This window comes from Lissotriton vulgaris, chromosome 2_1 (assembly GCF_964263255.1).
Source record: "Lissotriton vulgaris chromosome 2_1, aLisVul1.2, whole genome shotgun sequence".
Lineage (NCBI taxonomy): Eukaryota > Metazoa > Chordata > Amphibia > Caudata > Salamandridae > Lissotriton > Lissotriton vulgaris.
In genome coordinates, this window is record NC_141687.1 from 2,125,096,797 (window position 1) to 2,125,119,169 (window position 22,373).

Sequence of the window (22,373 nt, forward strand, 5' to 3'; positions counted from 1 at the left end):
ACTCCGACAAGATGGAGGTCCTCATCCTCGGACAATCCCCCTCCTCCTGGGATGAATCCTGGTGGGCCACGGCTCTGGGCACCGCACCGACCCCCTCGGATCACGCACGCAACCTGGGGTTCATCCTGGACTCCTTCCTCACGATGACCAAGCAAGTCAACGCAGTCTCGTCATCATGCTTCAACACCCTACGCATGCTCCGTAAGATCTTCCGGTGGATCCCCACCGAAACCAGAAAGACGGTTACCCATGCCCTCGTCACATGCCGACTGGACTACGGAAACACCCTATACACAGGAACCACCGCCAAGCTTCAGAAACAACTACAATGCTAACAGAACGCCTCCGCCCACCTCATCCTCGACATTCCTCGCCACAGCCACATATCCGCCCACCTGAAACACCTGCACTGGCTCCCCATCAACAAGAGGATCCCTTTCAGGCTCCTCACCCATGCACACAAAGCACTCCATGACATGGGCCCCAAATACCTCAACAACCGCCTCTCGTTCTACTCGCCCACCCGCCAGCTCCGCTCCACCAACCTCACCCTCGCCACCGTCCCACGGATACGCAGAACCACCGCCAGTGGAAGATCGTTCTCCTACCTGGTGGCCAAAGCATGGAACTCCCTCCCCGCACACCTAAGAACTACCCAGGACCATCTCGCCTTCAGGAAACACCTCAAGACCTGGCTCTTCGAGCAGCAGTAGCACCCCCCACCCACCCCCCTTCCAGACCCTCACGGGTGAGTAGCATGCTCTATAAATGGTTTGAATGATTGATTGATTGATTTCAGCTGAGGATCTCTTCATTCTAACAGATGACTGCTGTTACTTGCCCGATTGGAGTTAGGTGGCCACTAATCACAGACTATTTGTAACGTTGACAAACACATTTAGGCAATGCATTGATTTATATTGCCTCTGTGTATGGAGGAGAATCTCGATGCTATTGGTCATTTGAGATAAAGATCTGCACACACACTACAGAAGGCAACTCCAAGCATGGCTATAAAGTTAGTGCAAACCATCATCTAATGTGAAGTTCATGAGATTCAAACCGTTTTTGACTGAAACTTTGGGGTCTGTTAATGCTAAACAAGACACCATATAGTAAACGGCTTGACTAAAAAATGACTGCTCAGATTACTCTCATGGATGCAATGTTCATGGAAGATTTTGTGATCTACTTAGACGTTGGGGCTTCCAGAGGTATTTGTTTGACCTGTGCTACCTTCAGGAGAGAGCCACCCTTTTGACGTGTTTCAAGGGCATTGCTTCCCTTCGGCATCTTGCATTGATTCACTTAAGATCACCGGGCTCTTACTGTCCTATTTCAGACTACTTTTAATGCCTTCACCGTGGGGGAGATGTTTGATTTTATGCTGCATACATATTTTAATGACATTTGCTGGAAAGTTCATGAATACATTGATGGTATATGCATCTATAAAATTCTACGTGGATGGAGTATTATTAATTTTTTAGGTCGATAGTAGTCATTCTTACTGATTTGCCTTGTAATTTGAGAATAATGGTTTTATCACTAACTTAAGTGCACGCATTTCTTAAAATACACCATGTAGCACATTTTAATACACCAATTCACCATCTGTGTTACTAACAGTGTCTTTGTAGAGCCTACTTCTAGACACAAAAGTTATTGCACACGTGCAGGGTTTGGAGCAGTCAATCAGATTATTTATCTTGCTGACATACATTTCTTTGAGTTAACGTTATGTTACTTATTTTTCCATTCACACACCACAAAATAGTGCTCCGGGGAGAAGAAAGAAAAAAAAAGACATTGAGAAGTTAGAAAAGGATAGGTGTCGATAAGGCAGGACGGTTTGTTAGTAATTCGTGTTTTTGCTGGCTCTCAGGCAAAGAAACATGCGGGTAACAAAACAAAGCTTGCCTAAAAACATACGGCTTGAGCCATCTGTTAAATTTACTGTGATTTTTTGGTAAAAAGCACTAAGATTCTTCCACATATGAGGCCAGATTAATCCCATATTCCTTCCTCAAAATGTGTTTCTGGTAACCGCAGTGATAAGTGAAGGGTTTCTCATGTGTTTGCACTGTGATATTTAAAAAAAATACATTTTCGAACCCTACATGTCAAAATAATAATACATATGTGTTCTCCTATAGCATTTCCTGTGAGATCTTATCCCTTTGTAATTAACAAGCGGTTTTAGTATTCCTTCATCTGTGGATTTCCTGAAGTTACAAATATTGTGCCTCTAGTTGTTAAGACGATTCCCAACTCGACCCCTGAATGAACAGTCAGGAACAACGTGTGCATATTACACACCTTTGCTCATGGCTCAGTCGTGACATAACAAGAAGATTTAAGCCTCTACAACGACAAAAGAGCCTCTCTCATGTCCAGATTTGAATGCTGGCCTCGGGAATTGTGTCTCACTCTGGGACGATGCACTGCAGGGTGTGTTGGCCCAACGTCTTTAAGGTGGAGCGGCTAGCTCCAAAAAAAACTTTGAGCCCCGGCACGCAATTCTTTCTTTTTCTAAAATAAGCACTGAGAAATGCATGTTCTTTTTATAGTGAGACCACATTAGAGAACAAGCATTACTGTGGAGAACGTCGATATTCAATAGAGAAAGATTATATGTACATATAAAGTGCTGAAAACTTCAGAGGAAAGCTACATATTGCTTTCTTTAATATGCACTCCAATAGTTTATTGGAGTAGAAACAGCGTCTGAGCAATTCGTTTTAGCGGGAAGTAGCCACTAGTTTTTTTTATGGAGCTTTTATTCAATTTGCTGATGCAATTATTTTATATAGAAAATTGAATAAAACGGATCGACGTCCAAAACACATTTTTGAATGAAACGCAAATTAAATGCAAGACATCTGTTTGTACTTTGCAAGTGGCATTATTTAGAAAGCTACAATTATTTTGAGGCCATTAGCTTGAGCTATGGATTGCGACGAAAACACGACTACGTAGGTCTACATCTTGGGTTAAAAAACTCTACATATAGCTAATTGAGGAGAACTTTATGCACATAAAGGGCACGGCTTGCATGTTACACTGTGCTTTTGTGCATTATTAGACCCTCAATAAGTTATTCCTTTCCACGCCCTCTTGATTTTTAACATGTGAGGGGACATTTCAAGGCCCTTCGTTCCTTGACATAATGTTTGGCTAGGCCCAATTAGTTAACGGTGCTCAATGAATCCAGCAGTGACAGCTGTGAAGTGACCAAGAAGTGTTCCTCAGAAAATAATGGGACCCACAGAGAGTTGTTAAAGGGGTCAATAAATGCCTTGCTGGCCTGCCATCAACCCTATTGCAGGAAAGGATTACTGAAGAAGGGGATGAAGCGATATATTAAGAGCAAATGCGTCCGGCCAAGCCTATTCTATGTTGATCAGTCATACCATATTTGAATTTGGGTCTCTAGTTGGCAGAGGAGCTTATCTAAAGAGGCAATGTGTAAAGTATTTGTGCAACTCTCTCTCTCTCTCTCTCTCTCTCTCTCTCTCTCTCTCTCTCTTTCTCTCTCTCTCTCTCCCTCTCTCTCTCTCTCTCTCTCTCTCTCTCTCTCTCTCTCTCTCTCTCTCTCTCTCCCTCTCTCTCTCTCTCTCTCTCTCTCTCTCTCTCTCTCCAAAAATACTCCATTCAGGTTTAGATCAATAGGTTTAATTTTATGAGTAAATCAGGACCAAAACAGCAAAAATCCAAAAGTAGAACCAGAGTTATGAATTTTTAAAGGGCAAATCAAAAAGTAGTGCTTATGGTCAAATAGCGTTTAAGGGGCACTTGAGGTCACACTGGACCAGGGTGAATTCCAAGTTCAGGCTGACCGAAATGGAGAGCAGGCTGACACCAGGACCCACACAGGGCCCACTGCAAAAGCACTTTGGATGGAGCAAGCGCCGGAGTAGATGACTCCATGTGTGGAGTCGAGGAGGCACTGCGTCGATTCCGAGGATGGGGGCAAAGCGTCAACACAGATCTGCGCAGTCGATGAAGACTTCCTCGATGAGCCACTTTACTATGCAGCTGCTGCATTGTCATTGAGCCATAATGTGCATCGGTGGTGAGCTGCATGGTCTGTCGTGGCGATGTTGTTGATCGGCGTCGAAGGGTAATACGTTGGTTCCGATTGGAGTAAAGCCATCACTGCATCGATGTTCATGGTTCTGGGCAGCAGATATCACCTTTCAAGGGCCCAGGACTGGATGGTATCACTTGACAGGGAATGACTCACAGATGGCAGAGTACAGGTGCTGTTGCAGAGTGGAAGGCAGTCTTTGATGGCCCTAAAACTTCAGAACAGGGGGCAAGCCAGCAAGCACTTGGAGACACTCTGTGTTCAAATGAGATGGGTCCAGTCCCTGTCCTCAGCAGGGTGGAAATCAGCAGGCAGCAGGGCAGCTCAGAAAAGCAGTTCCTTCAGAGCATCAGTCAGGCAAAGTGGCAATCCTTGTGGCACAGTAGTCTTTACTCCTGGCAGAGCTGTTCACATATCCAGTAGTGTCCTGTCTTGGGAGGGTCAGAGCCCCAGTACCTATACCCAATTGTGCCTTTGTAGTGGAGGTGACTTCAAAGGTGGTCCTTGAGTGCACAGGTCCCCTTTCATCCCAGTCTTGTCTGCCAAGCTATGTATGGAGTGGTAATCAGACATGTGGGGCACAAGACCCTGTCTATTCAGGTGTAAGTGTCAACTCCCCCTCCCACATCCTGCTCAGGAAGAGCAATCAGAATGCAGATACATTTTCTGTCACACCCACCATATCTGTGTTTGTAGCTGTTTAGACGGAATGCACAAAATGTAGCTGTCACCCGCCCCAGACGTGTATTGGAGGTAGGCTGCTGGCACACAGATCTAAGGTAGGTGCAGAGAAATGTGCACATTCTAAAATTGCCATTTTTAAAATAGTAATGTTAAATCCAACTTTACCAGTAAAGAGGATTTATCATTACCATTCCAAAGATATGAAACATGATGTCGCCATTCCTTTCTAATCAGGAATCAGGCGGATTTGCTAAGGCGGATGAGCGTCATCCCTCTGCTCTATGGGCAGGAAAAATAAAATGATAATAACGTAGTTATTATCATCTTATTTTTTGTAGCTTCATGGCTGGGTTAGGGTGGGGCTGGAGGCACCGGAGGTGGTATTGTTTGCACACTTCAAGTGCACATGACTGCTTGGCCAGCGGTCTTGGCCCGGCCAAACTGTCATGCACACTTTGCATGCTCTCCACCATGCTACATTACATGGCCTGGTGGGGAACATGACCGAGCCCCCAGTCCCAAATGAGCGCTGATCCACGGTGCTCTGACCAATGACAATGCTGCATTGCAGTGTTGTGGTTAGATATGGGGAGCTTGGGTGTGTGCTGGTCTTGGGACTAGCTGGAGAAGTGGAGGAGAGACGCTGCCGGTGGAAGATTAAGTGGAATAATTTTTGTATTTTTATTTTGTTCCCCCCACTCCCTGATCCTCCACCCATATTCCCTGCCAGCAGCTACTGTCAAGAAATGAAGCTTAAAAGTGTTTTAAGGAATTCCCACTGCTAGCCTATTAGAGAAGTAGGCCTCACAGTAGTGAGAAACGAATTTAGCAGTTTGTCACTACCAGGACATGTAAAACTTACCAGTACATGTCCTACCTTTATTTTTACACATCACCCTGCCCTTGGGGCTACCCAGGACCTACCTTTGGTGTGACGTATGTGTAGTAAAAGGGGAGTTTAAGGCTTGGGAAGTGGTATGAACAGCCAAGTCGATGTGGCAGTAAATTGCACACACAGGTCTTGCAATGGCCTGAGACACGTTTGATAGCCTACTTGTGTGGGGGGCACAACCAGTGAATGCAAGCCCACTGGTAGCAATTAAATTACAGGCCCTTGGTATATGGTATAACACTTTACAAGGGTCTTAAAAGTTAACTGAATATGTCAATCAGGTACACACCAATGTCACCATGTTTAGGGGAGAAGCACATGCTCTTTAGCGCTGGTTAGCAGTAGTAAAGTGCTCAGAGTCATAAAGTCAACAAAAGAAACAGCAAAAAGAGGAGGTAAGCAGGCTAAAGGGTTTGCGGAAAACCACCCTAAGGATGACAGGTCTAACATACCTCCTCAATGTAGTTAATGGTTTATGTGAGTGGGGTGTGTACCTTATGGATCAGCGCAGTTTTGTTCTGATCTCACTTATCATCATAACATTAATGGTAGATTGTGTGGTGAGGAAAACTATCTGCATTTCTGGATGTGTGCATGATTAGGGCAAGTAGAAGCTGTGTGCATATCCTCTGAGACATTTATGAAGGAAGCATGGAATAGGCTATGGCGTTGAGTAAAGTAAAGCACTTCAATAGGAAGTTGGGTAAAGTTGTAATTCATTGGGTAAGCTGTTAACCTAAGTCCTGGAGGCAGAAAGATGACAAGAACTGAGAGATGTTATTGATGGACTATACGAAGAGTTGTGTTGAGGTCTCTGAAAGAGCTGCTTGGGGGCCTGTGCAATGACACTATGGAGTGGAGGACACAGAGGCCTTTGAGGCAATCATGGGAAGTTCTGAGACAGAAAGTGATAGCATTGTAATTGGTATTGAAACAAATGTACAAATGTAGAGGACAACTGAATAATGGAGATAAGGGAAAGAAGCTGGAAAAGCAATGCTAAAAGGTTGGTTGCAGTTAAGCATGTCACATTAAACATGAAAGTTAGTTCAGGCCCTACAAAACTAATTAAGATATATGTTCTTGTTTCCAGCCAAAGAATTGGTTACACTGTGATCTTGTCCATTGGGACCATAGTGCTTAATTTGTGTCGGTGCTTTCCGGTGCTTAGCACCAGCACCTAATTAACAGGGCTGGGGCTATAGAATTTTGCTCCCCTGTGCAATGGCCCAGTAATTTTTTAAAATAAATGTTCCTACCTGTCTTGGTTCGATTGCATATCTGCCTGGTAGGTCCAGAGACTTTACCACCCAGGTCTAGGCACTATGTTGGGTGTTATGTTATGTTATGTTAAATTTAGCTTATAAAGCGCGCGTACGCCCGTAGGCTTCATGGCGCTGTAGGAAGTTTCCAGAGCATAACACAACAACAGAAGGACCACTTAGAGCGTCTGAGGATAGGCTTCTCTAAAAAGCCAGGTTTTAAAGGCTAGTCTAAAGGCTAGAATATCCTCGTGTGACCTTAAAGAAGCTGGCAAGGAGTTCCAGAGGGATGCAGCAAGAAAATGAAAGGAGCTGCCGCCCTGACGTTGTTTCCTAACAACCGGCACAGTGAGCAAGTTTTTGTGACCCGAACGAAGGTTGCGGGAGGGGGTGTATCTGGCAAGCAGGTTGATAATGAATTTGGGGCCTTTGCTTTGTAATGCCCTAAAGATAATGCAGCCGGATTTAAAAGCCACCCTCTGGGCTACCGGCAGCCAATGCAGGTCTGCCAGGCCTGGCCTAATGGACTGCCATTTAGGAAGCCCACAGATCAGCCTGGCCGCCTGATTTTGAACCAGCTGCAGCCTCTTGAGCTGTCCGGCTGGAAGGCCCAAATATAAACTATTTGAGTAGTCCAGCCTAGACAGCACAAGGGCGATGGTCACCTGTATCAGGGCAGAATGGGTTAGGAAATGGGCAATCTTTCTAATCTTGCGCAGCTGAAAGAAGCATGCGGAAACAACTGACCCTACCTGACTTTTCAAGGAGAGGTCATCACTGAAGGTGACTCCAAGGCTCTTAACCGTGCGGGATTTGGAGGGGGGATTTCCCATCTCCGGAGGCCAGAATTGAGGTCCCCAGCTGAGTTCGCTCTTCCCAGGCAAGATCAGTTCAGTCTTGCCTGGGTTAAGTTTTAGGTGGTTAAGGCCCATCCATCTCTGGATATGAGCCATGACCTCCCTAAACTGGGTGTGAGACTAGACTAGATGCAATCTGCATGTGCAGTAGGATACTACCAATTTGTCGTCACTGTCACACGTGGTGAGATCGACCACCCAGCCGGAGATTGTTTTATGTCACAGCGTTGCTATGCTTTGTAACGGCAGGGGACCCGTAGTGGGCAATATCGTCCATGTCTGCAGCAGAGATAGACCGAGGATCACTCAATGACGTCTCTGTCCATAGAATGATGTTTGGGCAGAACGTAAACAAGTTTCCCTTTTGCTCTGTGAAGCCTGGAGTTCAGGGCTTTCTGAAGTCTTGCAACACAGTGTCCATTTTTACCAACACTGCAATCTGTGCGAAAAACGGTCATGCTTTTCATCAAAATTTCCTTTCATGTTCTGCTGCAGCTGTCATCAGTACAGCTGAAAGTGTAGGAGGATATCATTTTTTTTTTGTTTTGCAGATTTATATAGGGCATACTCGACCCGAAAGTTATGTTTACATAAGGAAACATTCATTTTCTGGTAGGCGTGGGGTGATTAAGTGATTTACCCTGAAACACTGGATATTGAGCTCACAAAGCCTCGCACCTGGTTTCCCAGCACAAAGGTCGGCAGCACATGCAGTTAGGCCCCATCCTTTCCCCAGCTGATATTGCTATCAACCCAGGCATACATAACAAGCATTGGCATAGCCAATAGGTCTCGCCTTTGGGATCTTATAAGTGTTTAGTTATCCAGCACAATATCACTGGTGCAACAACATCAACTCTTGCATGGCTAAACACTTATAAGGTCCCAAAGGGGAGACCTATTGGCTATGCCAATGCTTGTTTTTATTAAGATCAACACATAACACGCTTAACTGGAAGCTTTTTACAAACCACATTGAGTAAAGTTATTGTAAAACTGTGTTTTAAGATATGCTGCTTGACAGGTTTCAGCCACGGGCTGGATGGTGGTTCTGGAGAGCTTTATGCACACCCACTCGCTTCTCCGACAGAAGGACATCACAATGTGATGGCACGCTTTAACCTCTCTGGAGAGCCATTCAAGCCCAAACATACAAGGAAATCTGACCACATTTACTGTTTTGTTTCATTGACGGTGCCTGTGTGGTGGTTTAGGAAAAGGTATCTTTCTTGAAGTCTCCAAGTTTTCCAATAGAGCGCTATGAGAAGTTTAAGCGCTTTAAACATTATTAGGAGACAGTTATCTGATTAAGCCAATACGCACTTAGGAACAACCTCATTTGTCCACGTTGTGACAGTGACTTCCGTATTCGTATGATAGAACAGAAGATCTTTGATTAATAGGAAATTCACTTTAAAATTACCTCATAATTCAATGATCAAACAACTACTTCATCTATTTTTCAGTAAATTAATATTTCATTGATAACACTGAAATATATTAGGTGACTGCAGGCCTTTAAAGGGAAAGCCTAGTTTTCCTTTCAAGCAGGAACACTACTTCATATTACCTTGCAAACAAATAAAAGAGGGTGCGAAATGAATGCACAAGGACAGACGAAAACTCAAGCAAATGTTACATTTTAAATGTACTCTTCACCATCACATTTCCCTACTAAGAAAGAGAAGAAAAAGAAGCAAGTGTATAACAAGCGTTAGGAATGCATTAGGGCTCGGGTTTGTTTGAGTTAGAGATAATGGCATTGTAAACGGCAATGTGTTTTAGGCATGTGTTTTGGAGTGGAAGCATGTGGTGTGTGTTGGAGATATGTGTGTTGGATTATGTGGCATGCTGCACTTTAACGCATTATCTTTAAAAGGTAAAGTGCAGCATAGTGCGATAGGCACAATGTTAATTGGTGGATGCATTATCAATTGGTGTGTGCATTGATGGGTGGAGGATGTGTGTGCCTGTAAGAATTGTGCAGTGATGGCTGTTGGTGTGTGTGTTTGGTGGAAGCGTATACTGGTGGCTTGAGGTGTGTATGACTGGTGGTAGCGTGCAGTAAGAGCTGTTACTGAGTGTGGCTGTCAAGCGTACAGAGATGGATGGTAATATGTGTGGTTGGTGAAAGGGTCCACTGACAGCTGTTGATGATTGTGCCAATTGAAAGAGTGGCTGGTGCACTGTCAGCTGTTGGTGTGTGTGTGTGTTTGGTGAAAGTTGCACTGGCATTGTTTGTTGTGTGTGTGGGTGTTTAGCGGCACTGATGAATGGTCGTGTTTGTTTTTGGTGAAAGCGTACATTGATGGTTGTTGGTGTTTGTGCCTGGTGAAAGCATTCATTGACGGCTGGGGGTGTGTTGTTATGTGTGTGGTTTTGTGTGTAGTGGTGAGTGTGTGGTGGTGAGTCTGTGGGGGTGAGTGTGTGGTGGTGAGTGTGTTGTGGTGAGTGGTGATGAGTGTGTGGTGTTGAGAGAGTAAGGTGTGTGTGGTTTGTGTGTGTGTTGTGTGTGTGTGGTGTATGTCTGTGTGGTGTGTGTATGGTGTGTGTGTGGTATGTGTGTGTAGTTTATGTGTGTGTGGTGTTTTCTGCACACTCACACACTGCCCCTACACATTCACACACTGCTCACCCGCACACTCCCAATGTCACCCTGCATAGTCACGCACTGTTTATCCTGCACACTCATTCTGCACTCTCACACAATGTGCACCCAGCACCCTCACACACTGTCTCTGCAGTCACTCTGCACTCACTGTCACTTTACACTCACTCTGCACTCAGAACTCTGCACTCACTCTGCACTCACTGTCACTCTGCACTCAACTGCGCGCAACTGCACTCAAAAGCACACATCACTCAAAAGCACACAGCAGTCTGCACTCAACAGCACTCTGCACTCAACAGCACTCTGCACTCAACAGCACACTGCACTCAACTGCGCTCAACTGCACTCAACTGCACTCAACTGCACCCAACTGCACTCAAAAGCACACAGCACTCAAAAGCACACAGCACTCTGCACTCAACAGCACTCTGAACTCTACAGCACACAGCACTCTACACTCAACTGCACTCTGCACTCAACTGCACTCTGCACTCTACAGTACACAGCACTCTACAGCACACAGCACTGTGTGCGTGAACAGTGCCTGTGTGTGGACAGTGCCTGTGTGTGAACAGTGCCTGTGTGTGATCAGTGCGCCTGTGTGTGTGCGCAGTGCCGGTGTGTGTATGTAGTGCCTGTGTGTGTGAACAGTGCCTATGTGTGAGAAGTGCCTGTGTGTGTGAGAAGTGCCTGTGTGTGTGAGAAGTGCCTGTGTGTGTGTGAGCAGTGTCCATGTGTGTCAACAGTGTCTGTGTGTGTGAGCAGTGCCTGTGTATCCCTGCACCTAAAATCAACCTACTTGTCATGAGGCCCCAGGTTAGACACACAAGCACAACTGTTGCAACCCGGCTGCTCGGACCCTCCATGCAGAAACACAATCCTGCTCTCGGAGGTTTGGTTTTGTTGCTGAACAAGACATGAGCCCCTTTGATGAGATGAGGAGAATGTGGAAAAATGTGGGACTGTTCGTAAGCCAGTGAAAAGAATTCCGTTTCGTACCTGGACGTTACTGTCTCCAATACAAAAGCACTTACATACTTTGTGGGGTAATGAAGACTGTGTGTCTCATTGTCGGCGCACGGCCAAGCCAGCTCTTCAAAGGCCAACATTTACACATGAAAGGATGCAGACGAACGCACGCCCACCAAACTCACTGCAGACTGGTGAACGCACCCCAAACATCTGGGTTCAATTACCGCGCCACCCTGACAGCTCGAAATTGACAATTTATTGCACTCCCCTGCGAGTAACCGCACAGAATATGCAGGAAGTGCACAAACTGAAATCCATATGGCCTATTGCGTAAAGGCTACTAGAAACACAGCACTGCGAGGACCAATTAGCATGCAGATGCCAAAATAAACTACGGAAAAATCTCGCGCAGTGAGGAATTTTTACTTCACTATTCTGAGCCCGGTAACAAGACGGCTCGGAGCTCCGCCCCACTTCTGACAAAGTGGTGACGTAGGCCGAGCCCTAAAAATGAAGATATTATCACAAAAATTAAGCTAAAACGAGAATGTCACTTCTTCCCACAACATACACCCATTGTGAACATTTTCCCGTTCACATATCTTAAGAATGCTCTGATTGCCATAATTCTTTCTTGTATTTAATCTGTATGTGGCCACGACCTACCACTGATTTTTAAATGGCAGTACATATTTCTTTTTAATGACTTGTGCATTTTAATGTCAAAACTGTTTTCATTCGTGTGTTACATTCCTAAGCATTTTATCTGTGTATTTAATCAGTTTAACAGATGTGTATTTTAGCGCAAGCCCATGGTTGCAAGGAGCTGCTGTTTTATAACGTACAGGCAGGCCCGGACTGGCCATAGCAAGCACCTTGCAATCCCCCGGTGCGTCGCAGGGGTGGAGGCCGGTTTTGGACCCCTGGGGCCGTTTTTGTTACAGGGATGTTTTTGCAGCATAGCTGCATAATCGGCCCTGTACCAAAATAGACCGAAAACCGGCCCGGCAATGAGCACGGGGGCACCTCCAACCACCCCCCCACCCGAGTGGGGAGGGGGGCAAGCCGAGCACTTTGCAAGGCCGGTTTTGGTTCCCAGTCTGGCCCTGCGTACAGGTTACCTAAATGACAAAAGTGAGTGTTTGAAAGTGTCGGACAAAACACTGAGCCTCCCAGCTGCATTCAACTTGACACTCACTATTAATACTTATACAAATGACGGGAGAAGGCTTGAGTTTTAGGAAGGACAGATCAGGAGAATTATAAGGATTTTGTGGTCCCTGACCAAAACTAATTTTGTGGGACCCTGTTCAGAACAGGTTTGGATTTTATGATCAAGTTTCAGCTCTTTCATGCCCTCCTCAGCCAAGTTACAGACAGGGGCACAAGCACACTTCTCCATATTCTAAATGTGTTTTCATCTAATATTCAGGGATAGTGAGGTATGTTTTCAATATTGTAAAACAGAAGCTGGATAATATTATCGTAAATAATCTCGGTGACCCTTTCCTGTTTTGAATATGTGAGGTCTTGTTTCACTCTAAAAAAACTTTATGGATGCTACATGGTGTATATGAGCAAAGTCCCGCAGGGCCAATGGCCACTTGATTAATCGCTCCAGTAAAGGTCTAGTTTAAGAAACACTTGTGTAAAAAGCTCACAAACACGAGTGTGGTTAAGTTCCCAGTGGAAGGAGTAAGTTCCATCCGTGTGGTAAAGAGCCTGACGTGTGGAAAATGTCTGTGTGGTACAGTAAGTCACTGAGTTAAGATGATCCTGTGTCACAATTGTGTGTTAAAAGGCCAAGTACTGTGTATAAAAAATGTCTTGTGTGATGCATGTTTCCTTCCATGTGATAATTGTTGATGTGGATAAGCGGTCCCCCTTGGGCTGTAGGGTCCCACTTGGTAAAGGTGTGTTTCAGGTACTGTGAAGTGTTACTTACTGACTGGCATCGGAGCACAACATTCTCCCATCTGTACGGTGATATTACATCTGGCTTTTAGCAGTGCCAGTTGAGGGTGTGTGTGGAGTCAATAGAGAAAGTCTGTGGAGCCAATGAAGGTAGTGGGTGGGTTTTGGGGAAGTGGGTGTGGCCTCCTAAAAAAAATTGAGCACCTGGACTTAATATTTTACAAATTAAGCACTGGGATCAATAATACTTTGACCTTCTTTGAGGCATGATATATACTTGTACGTTACACAGCAATGGGTTGAAAATTGGAAACACTTCATTGAGAATATTATGGTTCATGCTCAAGAGACTACTTTATATCTTTCTGGAGAGCTTAAATTATTAATCTGAAGTCAGTAGATCAACCAGGAAACTGTTAATTCATACTGACTCTGTCTGTGGCTGCAACCTGAACACATATGTTTATTTGTAACATAGGTGTGAAAAAAGCAGACGTATTTTTGGTGGGTGTTGTCAGGCAACAAGGAATTATTAGCACTAACAGGCACATGCATCAATATTGCATTTTGCGAATCCTTAATTGCGAAAAATAAGGAATCGCAATTTAGGAATTGCAAACTGCAATGCATCAAGAAATCGCTTTAAAAATAGCAATGTCTTAAAATTCCTTAATTGCGATTCTCTAATTGAGAATCGCAATTAAGGAATACTTCCCTATCCATTCCTATGGGCCTAGAGGCCCATAGGAATGAATGGAAAGACATTCTTAATTTGCAATTCACCATTAAAAATTTGCAAAATAAGAATGCAATTTCAAAGGTGCAGGGGTGTCCAAAGGACACCCTGTTGCACCCTTGAAATCTGCTTAGGAGTACATTTTGCACACTCACATGCCCCAAGGGCATGTGTGTGTGTAAAATGGAACTTTGAAACATGCACTTTAGTGCATTTTTCAAAGTTTTTGCAAATTACCATGAAGGTCAACTTCATGGTAATTTGCTCCCCTTATTTGCGAATTAGCAAATTTTAAAAGTTTGATGCATTGCATTTAAGGAATCTCAATTTGAGATTCCTTAAATGCAATCGCTATTTAAGAAATCGCAATTTTGCGATTTCTTAAATTGCGAAAATAACAAAAATGTTAATGCATCCCAAAAATGGGAATTGCATTCGCAAACGGCCGAATTTTGCGATTCGGACCGTTTGCGAAGGCAATTTCCTATGATGCATGTGGCTGTAAGTGCAATTGTACTGTGATATTGATGTGGAGGAAGAACTCAATAGTTTGCTTAGCGAGATCGAGGGATATTATGAAAGGTTATGTGCAAACATAAGCAGTCTGAGTGTATCCCACTGATCTATTTAACCAATTCTTGAATGGAAAGGCCTTTAACCATGGACTAATAAAGTCAGAAAAGTCCCACCTTATTTGCACTGGCTATATGCACTTTAAAAATGTGTACACAGAACATGGTGCAATGCAACAAAAAAACAACATAAACTAAAGAGAACAGAACGACAATAGTCAGTAGAAGGGTCCAACATTATATATCAAAGACTGATGTGGCTTTTGGTTTCTTTCTCTGGACATCTTAAATGTATCGATTATGCTCGTATGCACAAGCTGACCTGGCAGCATGGCTAGTGTCTGTCTTTAGGTTGGTAGGAGTTGAGTATCCAGTGAGTAAAAATAAGCAGGGAAGATCAGAATATCGTAGTGCTAAACGCTTCGGAGAGACAATATTCTGGAGATGTGAAGCTACGATGGGAAATGCTAAACTGATGCAATTGTAAATGAAGATTGATAAAGGAATTGAATTGGAATAAAAAAAATTCAAGTATATCTACGTTTTGTGGGGCTTTTTTCTTATTGCTCAAATTTAATTTGAGCATCTAATGACCTGTGAAGGCGACACGTAAGGGATGGGACACTTTATTGTCACATGCCCCAGTACTTGTTACATCTACCTTCACCACCCTTTCCCATCCAGATAACTTCTTCCACATTCCAATCCAGATACGGTTACCAAAGAATTAGGTGCACTATTCACCGTATATACCTGAAAGACTTGATCTCTTCCACTGACACTGCTGTATGTTTTCAAGTGCCCAATATTCAAAAGGTCCACCCTCATCTTCCTCTATCAGAGGTCAGTGCTTGATCAATACTCTACTTATGAATATATTGCATTACTTTAATAGGTTAGGAACTATTTCCCCCAATATGAATTATCCTTCCATGACAACGTCATTAATTTTCTTACCAGAATAATATACAACCTGCCCTGTCACTCATCCAATAGTTAGCATAACTCTCTACTTAATACAGGTACAGTGCAATGTACTCACCATTGGGTTTAAAATCCATTCAGAGCATGCCTCCTGCTTACCTACCACCACTTATGGTGCAGTACACTCCTCCCCACCATCGTTATGACAAAATCCACGTGGGCGCTGTACCAAGCTCGCAGGAGCTCATTAGATTTCAGGTCTTTCAGACTATTTGGCACACCTCTTTAGAACAGGCTTCTCATCCCTCTCAGAGCTAGCTGCAGGCTCACTTTGGAATTCATGAGTTTGAAGGCTCACTTTTTCAAACTCTAAAAGTATATGACACCTTCTTAATACTTCACCTGTTTATCAGATGTTTATAGCTCTAGGACTGTTAGATACAAATAAATATATTGAAATTCATAGCATAAAGTGATGCAAAGAAAATTGAAAACTCACAATCACAGTGGCTGGAATTCTAATTCGATTGTCTGTATTTCCAGGTCCCACACAGGATAGAACAGCAGAGGGATGCTCCTGAAGAACCCAGCTCTGGGATACCAGGTACGTGGGGCAGCTGGGGGCCCTGGTCAGCCTGCTCTAGAACCTGCAGTGGTGGAGTCATGGAGCAAACACGGCCCTGCCTTTCTGCCTTTCACCAAGAAAGAAGCAACCCGAGGCCTGTACAGCAGCCCTCGGATGTGGAACAGTCTCTTCCCAATGCACCTTCACGTCATCGACAAGACCTGCAGAATCCCTACTCTGGGCCCGTCATCTCAGCTATTCGCTCATCTGTTCCACTGCACATAAGAGATGAGCATGGGAAGGCCAGTTTACAGGCTTCGGTTTCAAGGGACCGAAACAGCAGCCATTCTAGCAGAGGAACCCAAAGGGGCAGTCGACATTCTCAGACTGAAGGACACGTCCCAAAGTCAGAAAGACGGTACTGTTCCATTATGTGCACATATTGTCTAATGTTCTGCCTGATGTTTAAAGAATGTGCCTTTCATGACAGATTACACATTGGTAATGGAAAGTTAATACCCCTATTGACCCTCACAAGCCTGGGGTATATCTAACATCCTAATATTCCTACAACAATTTAAAAAATAGGTATTTTTTGCATTAAAAGTAGTTTATGATCCAATACATTAAAAAAACACTCGTATAAACGTAAATTCAGCACACACCTCTTCTGTAGTAGAATACACTTTTTGGAATCAGTTATTTAATTTCCTTCCATTTGTTTGTGTTGTGATATACTCTGAGGTATGATTCTCAACATCTTGGAGACATTAATAGTTACAGCTGTAGGGCTTTAGAGCATAGCGTATTAAAGATGGGGTCTGGCAATCTCTTCTGATTCTTGAGTAATGTCGTGGGTGCTAATTTACATGGACAACAATTCAATCAGACAGACAGGTGAACTCGAAAAGAGTGTTTAGTGCAAGTACATCATAACTGGGGGTGGGGGGTGGAGAAATTCATGTAATTTGCTTTCGCAAAATTACGCAAAATGCAAAACTGGCATTTGGTGCTTTATTTGAGAATAAATGAGTAAGGAAAAAGTGCAATTCACCTTCTACACTCCATTTGGAGGACGCCAATACACTGCAAAAAGACAAAAGCATGCAAACGTCACCTGCTCGTTCTCTGTCGTTCGTGTGTACCCATGCATTCGCTGTAAATTTGCACCAAATACGTCACATTTTACCACAAAACACATATAATTGTGCGATGTGGCATACTACTGTTATTTCTGGAATTTTCCATAACAAGAGTAATGTGAATTTACCGGAATATACCAATAATGCTGATGTAACATACATTTCTCCTGGACTTAACCCTTTGTGCAGTTTCCTTAGCTTAATTATTTGTTAATATTTTCTGAATAATTTATGGACGTTGTCTTATATTATATTGCACAGGTAATGATTATATAGCGATTGTTCTCTTGATACCCTTTCAGAGTTGCATTTGTGCACTAATGTGGAAATGAGCCGGTCTAAAGTGTGCTTGAACAGAATATATTGTGAATAGATGGTGACTTCTCTATATTGTTTGGTAGGCTAACAAAAGGTATCACAAACTCCTCAGAAGCTGCTTTTTTCAGTCTGTACAATATTTTACCCTTATTGTGAATGTTTCAGTTGAATATGTTCGCTCTTTAGTACAGGTTTAACTGTACGTTTTAACTCTAGTCTATGCATTAATAAAACAATATACATTAATGTGATGCGTTTAGGAAAAGATCGCATCTCCCTTGTGTATATGGTTTTCATACTTTGTCCTTAAGTACAAAGCAATGTGCGCAACTGTGCATTGCATGGTGCAATTCTTGAATACTCATTTAGTAAAATACTGAACTCCCGGTGGTAATAAGCACATCAAATACAGTTAAACGTCTCTAGAATACTGCAAGATAATGCATAGAATTGCACAGTCTAACTACTTCTTTTGTTATATTTGAAGTTTGTGTAAAAAAGAAGACATACCCCTTCCCACACAGACACGCATCCACGTATGTACGCATGTGTGTACACACACACACAGACAAATATGGTAAAAAAGTTTTAATGACTGTGACCAGTGTTCAACTGCATGATCAACAGCTCTTAACGGTATGGTAGGCATAGCAGGGGGTGCAGTAAGTTTCCGTTTTTTTCGTATTTCAGCCCCAGCAGCACTGGACGAGAATATGGACTCAAAGTATGAAGTCCTATCTTAGAAATGAGGGTCTCTAGTTGGCAGAGGTAAGTACCTTTGTCCAAGTAGGGACCCCTGCTTCTAGTCAGGGTAATGGGGATACACACTTCAGATAACCCCTGCTCACTCCTTTGGTTGCTTGACACGAGCAGACAGGCTTATCCCAAAGGCAATGTTTAAAGTATTTGTACTCAAAACACAGTAATACAGTGATTATACCACAAATGCATACCACACCAATTTAGAAAAATAAAGTATCTTTATCTAAACTCAACAAGACCAAAACGACAAATGTTACATGTAGTAAAATAGCACTTAAAACAGTTACCTCCAAATAAAGCTTGCAGAAAACAAGTAGCTCTACCTGGGCTCTTGCGATGTCGTGACAATAATAAATCCAAAGTACGGCGCTGACTACGATGTGCGCGGCATCATGCACTGAGTCGCACGGACTCCCAGACATGAGGTCGAGGCCGACTCCCTGACTGCCATGGGGGAGGTGGTGCATTGTGTCTGCAAGGAAGCGACGTGTCAAATCCAGGACAGGGGAAGTCAGTTGTGTTGGCAGCAAGGCTTTGGTTCTGGTGAGACAATGCGAAGTCTGTGAGTTTGTGGAGTCATCCTCGGCAGTTATTGGCATCCCGATAACAGGATGCAGGTGCTGGCGTCAGGAATGCTGATAACTGCAGGTGCCGGCAGGCATCGAAGGGCATCATAACTGCAGTACAGGCTAAGTGGTGCATCCTGCACTTCACTTCACTTCCCCTACAGACCTGTGTCTGGCTAGGCTGTTAGCAGGGGTTGCAGAGGTGATCAATCCTGAGGTGAATGCCATCTTAAATTTTTCCCTCCAGACTGCCACTGTCCCTCTGGCATGGAAGCAGGCCAAATTGCTACAGCTTCTGAAGAAGCCTTCCCTACATCCGGCTCTTCTTGTCAGCTATCGCCCTATTTCCCTTCTTCCGGCAGTTGTAAAGGTGTGCAAGAAAGCAGTCTTCAAGCAGCTGGCCACCTTTGTTGAGTAATCTGGTGCTCTCCACCCTGCCCAATCTGGATTTAGGGCATTTTACAGCACAGAGACCGCTCTTGTTGAAATGTCGGGGGCAATAAGGGAATGTCTGGACATGGGCTGCAGAGCGGCCCTGATTTTGCTAGACCTCTCTTCTGCATTCGACACGTCCCCAACCAACAACTTCTTACCCGTCTCTCTAGCATTGGCGTGTCTGATCGTGCTTGGGATTGGCATAAATCCTTTCTAGAGGACCGCACCCAGCAGGTTTGGCTGCCACCGTTTTCATTTACTCCCAGGAGGGTGACTACGTGGGTTCCGCTGGGCTCTACTATGAGCCCTCTGCTTTTCAATATTTACATCACGCCCCCGATCTATCCGGGAGAGGAGCTGAGAGCTAAGATCATATCCTACAGAGATGATACCTATCTCCTCTTCACTGAGAGTGAAAATGATCTGCCCCCGGCTGCATCTCAAAACTGTCTCTCTGCTGCTTTCAAATGGCTCGCATGGGTGCAGTTGAAGTGCAACGAGGGCAAATCGGAGGTCCTCCTGTATGGATCTTCCCCTCCAGCTTTCAGGGAGTCCTTGTGGCCTTCTGAGTATCCCCGGCCAAATTCAACTGGCGACCCTGCTAAGAACTTAAGAGTCTGGTTTGGGGAAGACCTTAGGTTCTTCACAAAGATAAAGAGACTTGCAGGGGTTTGCTTCGGCTCATTAAAACCACTTTGAAAGTTTCTTCCCTTGCTGCCTAGACCAGCCAAAGAAATGGTGACTCGTGCCCTCATTTTGTCTAGCCATTGATTATGCCAATAGCCTGTACATTGGTCTGCCAGGGTATCAGCTAAAAAAATGCAAACAATAGAGAACACAGCAGCTAGGGTTTTGCTGCAAATCCTAGAAAGATCAGGCATGAAACAGTATCTGCGTGATCTCCATTGGCTCCCCGTGGCCCACCGAGTTCAGTTCAAAGCTCTCACTTTGGCTCATAGTGCCTTGCATGGCCTGGGGCCGGTATACCTTCAGAAGTGTTTTGATTCTGTTCCCCTTGCAGAAGTCTCCGTTCTGCTCGCAACAACTGGCAGTGGTTCCTCGTTTCCGCAGGACTCGCCTGGGGGGCAACTCTCTTTCTGTCAAGGCAGCAGCGGCCTGGAATTCCCTCATTCTGGACCTGCGGAATATCCAGGATCTTAAGCTATTTAAGAAACAATTAAATACTTATCTTTTCACCTAGCCACCTTATTCCTGACCCTTTCTGTTGTCATGCTCTCCATCTGCGTCAGGACACTCCTGAGTATTTGTGCGCGCTGCAAATACCGCATCAGAAAACTACAAAGGGGTGGCTCTAATCAGTATGGCTGAGCCAATAACAGGAAAAAACAAAGTGCAGGTGCCAGTACTGATGCGGAATATTAATTAACAAATCTTAGAACACAGAACCTGAAGCAGTGATTCAAGACTGGGAGCTGTTTAGTAGCTTTTATTATTTTGTTCAATTTTATCAAAGAGCAGCTATATTTTAGAAAAACTTGTTCAAAAAGGTGGACAGTAATACATGCTAGGTACAAAAATAAGAAGTGAGGGAATCTTTCATCATATCAAACATGTCACAAGCATACAACATTCAATCATTCAGGAAAAAAGGGAAAATTATGACGTGTGTAATATATTACAGTGAACAGTATTTACAGTGAGCAAACAAGCACAAGAATGCTGGAGAAGGCCTCGGTCTGCAAAATATTTCGATGGGTATTAGTGGAAAATTATTTATACAAAAGGTACATTCTTTAAACAGATTCAAATATTCTCAATTTTTTAAGAAAGAAAAAAATGAACAAAGTAATGTACAAATGGTAGTGATAAGCAACCAGGCAATTCAAATGAGCTTATCACCCATGCAGACTCGAGAGTGGCAATGGGCCTACGCGTTTCGAATCCTGCTGGTCTAAGAGGATTCTCTTCAGGGCCTTTATTTATATCTAGAAAAGGAAAAGAAAAGTTTTTAGGGGGAAAGTTATACAAAATGTGCATTCAGTAAATCAACATCAGATTCCTCACTCAGGTCGCACCCCCTCCTCCACAGCTTACCAAAATGGTGAAGTTACATCCAGGTAATAAAATTCACAGCATTATGGCTGGGGGGAAGAAAATTGTACCTGAAAATGATCAAGGCAGACTATGGTTACCTACGGAGCTTAGTCTGGGTGGCTGAAGGATGGAAGAATTGGAAAACTTCTTATCTTACCTGTCTTAGTAGTGGGCAGGAATGCTATACTAAAGGCGGGGTCACTCGGTAGAACGATTGTAGTACCTATAAAGCAGTGGACACGTGTATGATCAGGACCGGTTTCTTACTAATAAAGAACGTGAAAGTTCTAAGGTGGCAGCAGCCGTCCTTACCTACTAATCTTCGACCTTTATTTTATGGTGCAACCGTCGTCGACATGAGAGTAAAACAAGGCACAAGGTCTATAAAAGAGTAACAGAGCAAGAGCTTCAGTGAACTGCGACAGCCTCAAGATACTGACGTATCAAAAGGTAACTGCTGAAATTTCTTACCAGAGAGGCTGAATGTTCAGTGCAGGAATTACTGTAACCGACACTTTATCTCGAGTAGTTTGGGGAACCTACGGGGGAACCAACATTAAACCCGTCAGTACATTAGAAATGTTGACCGCCACTGATTAAACTAGGCTCGGAAAAAGCAACGCGGTTTACCGTAGTTAATTAGCGAAGGTCGTGGTCCGCCGAACGCTGCTCGCTGATTACAAACAATTCAAGGGCCCTGCAAAATGTAACATAGCGAATGTCAGGGGACCATTGAGACGGATAACTAGGACTCAATTTGAAAATAGTTGTAAATATATTACCGTCAAAGCGGCGCTGCTCGCCAAGGGCATTTTTGAAAAATGATTGCTGCGGTGAAAATAACGGGGTGGGAGTTAGTTACACAATGGTAGAGTATAACTGGCTAACACCATGAGACCTGCGTTCGGTAATACTTACAATTGAATCTCTAATCCACAACTTCGAGCGACGGTATAACGAGGAAGCTGCACTCTGGCAAAAACGCCTTAGCTGGCTGGGCTGCCATGCGACCGCCC

The 22,373-nt window shown here is 44.0% G+C and overlaps 1 protein-coding gene across 1 annotated transcript in view; it reads left to right on the plus strand.

Moving 5' to 3' along the window:
• The window catches only part of THSD4 (thrombospondin type 1 domain containing 4), a 2,294,989-nt gene that overhangs the window by 423,862 nt on the left and 1,848,754 nt on the right, over positions 1-22,373 (plus strand). Inside the window, exon 4 of the mRNA XM_086958405.1 lies at positions 16,058-16,497. Within this exon, the coding sequence (XP_086814531.1) occupies positions 16,058-16,497 (440 nt within the window). The remainder of the gene's footprint in view (positions 1-16,057; positions 16,498-22,373) is intronic.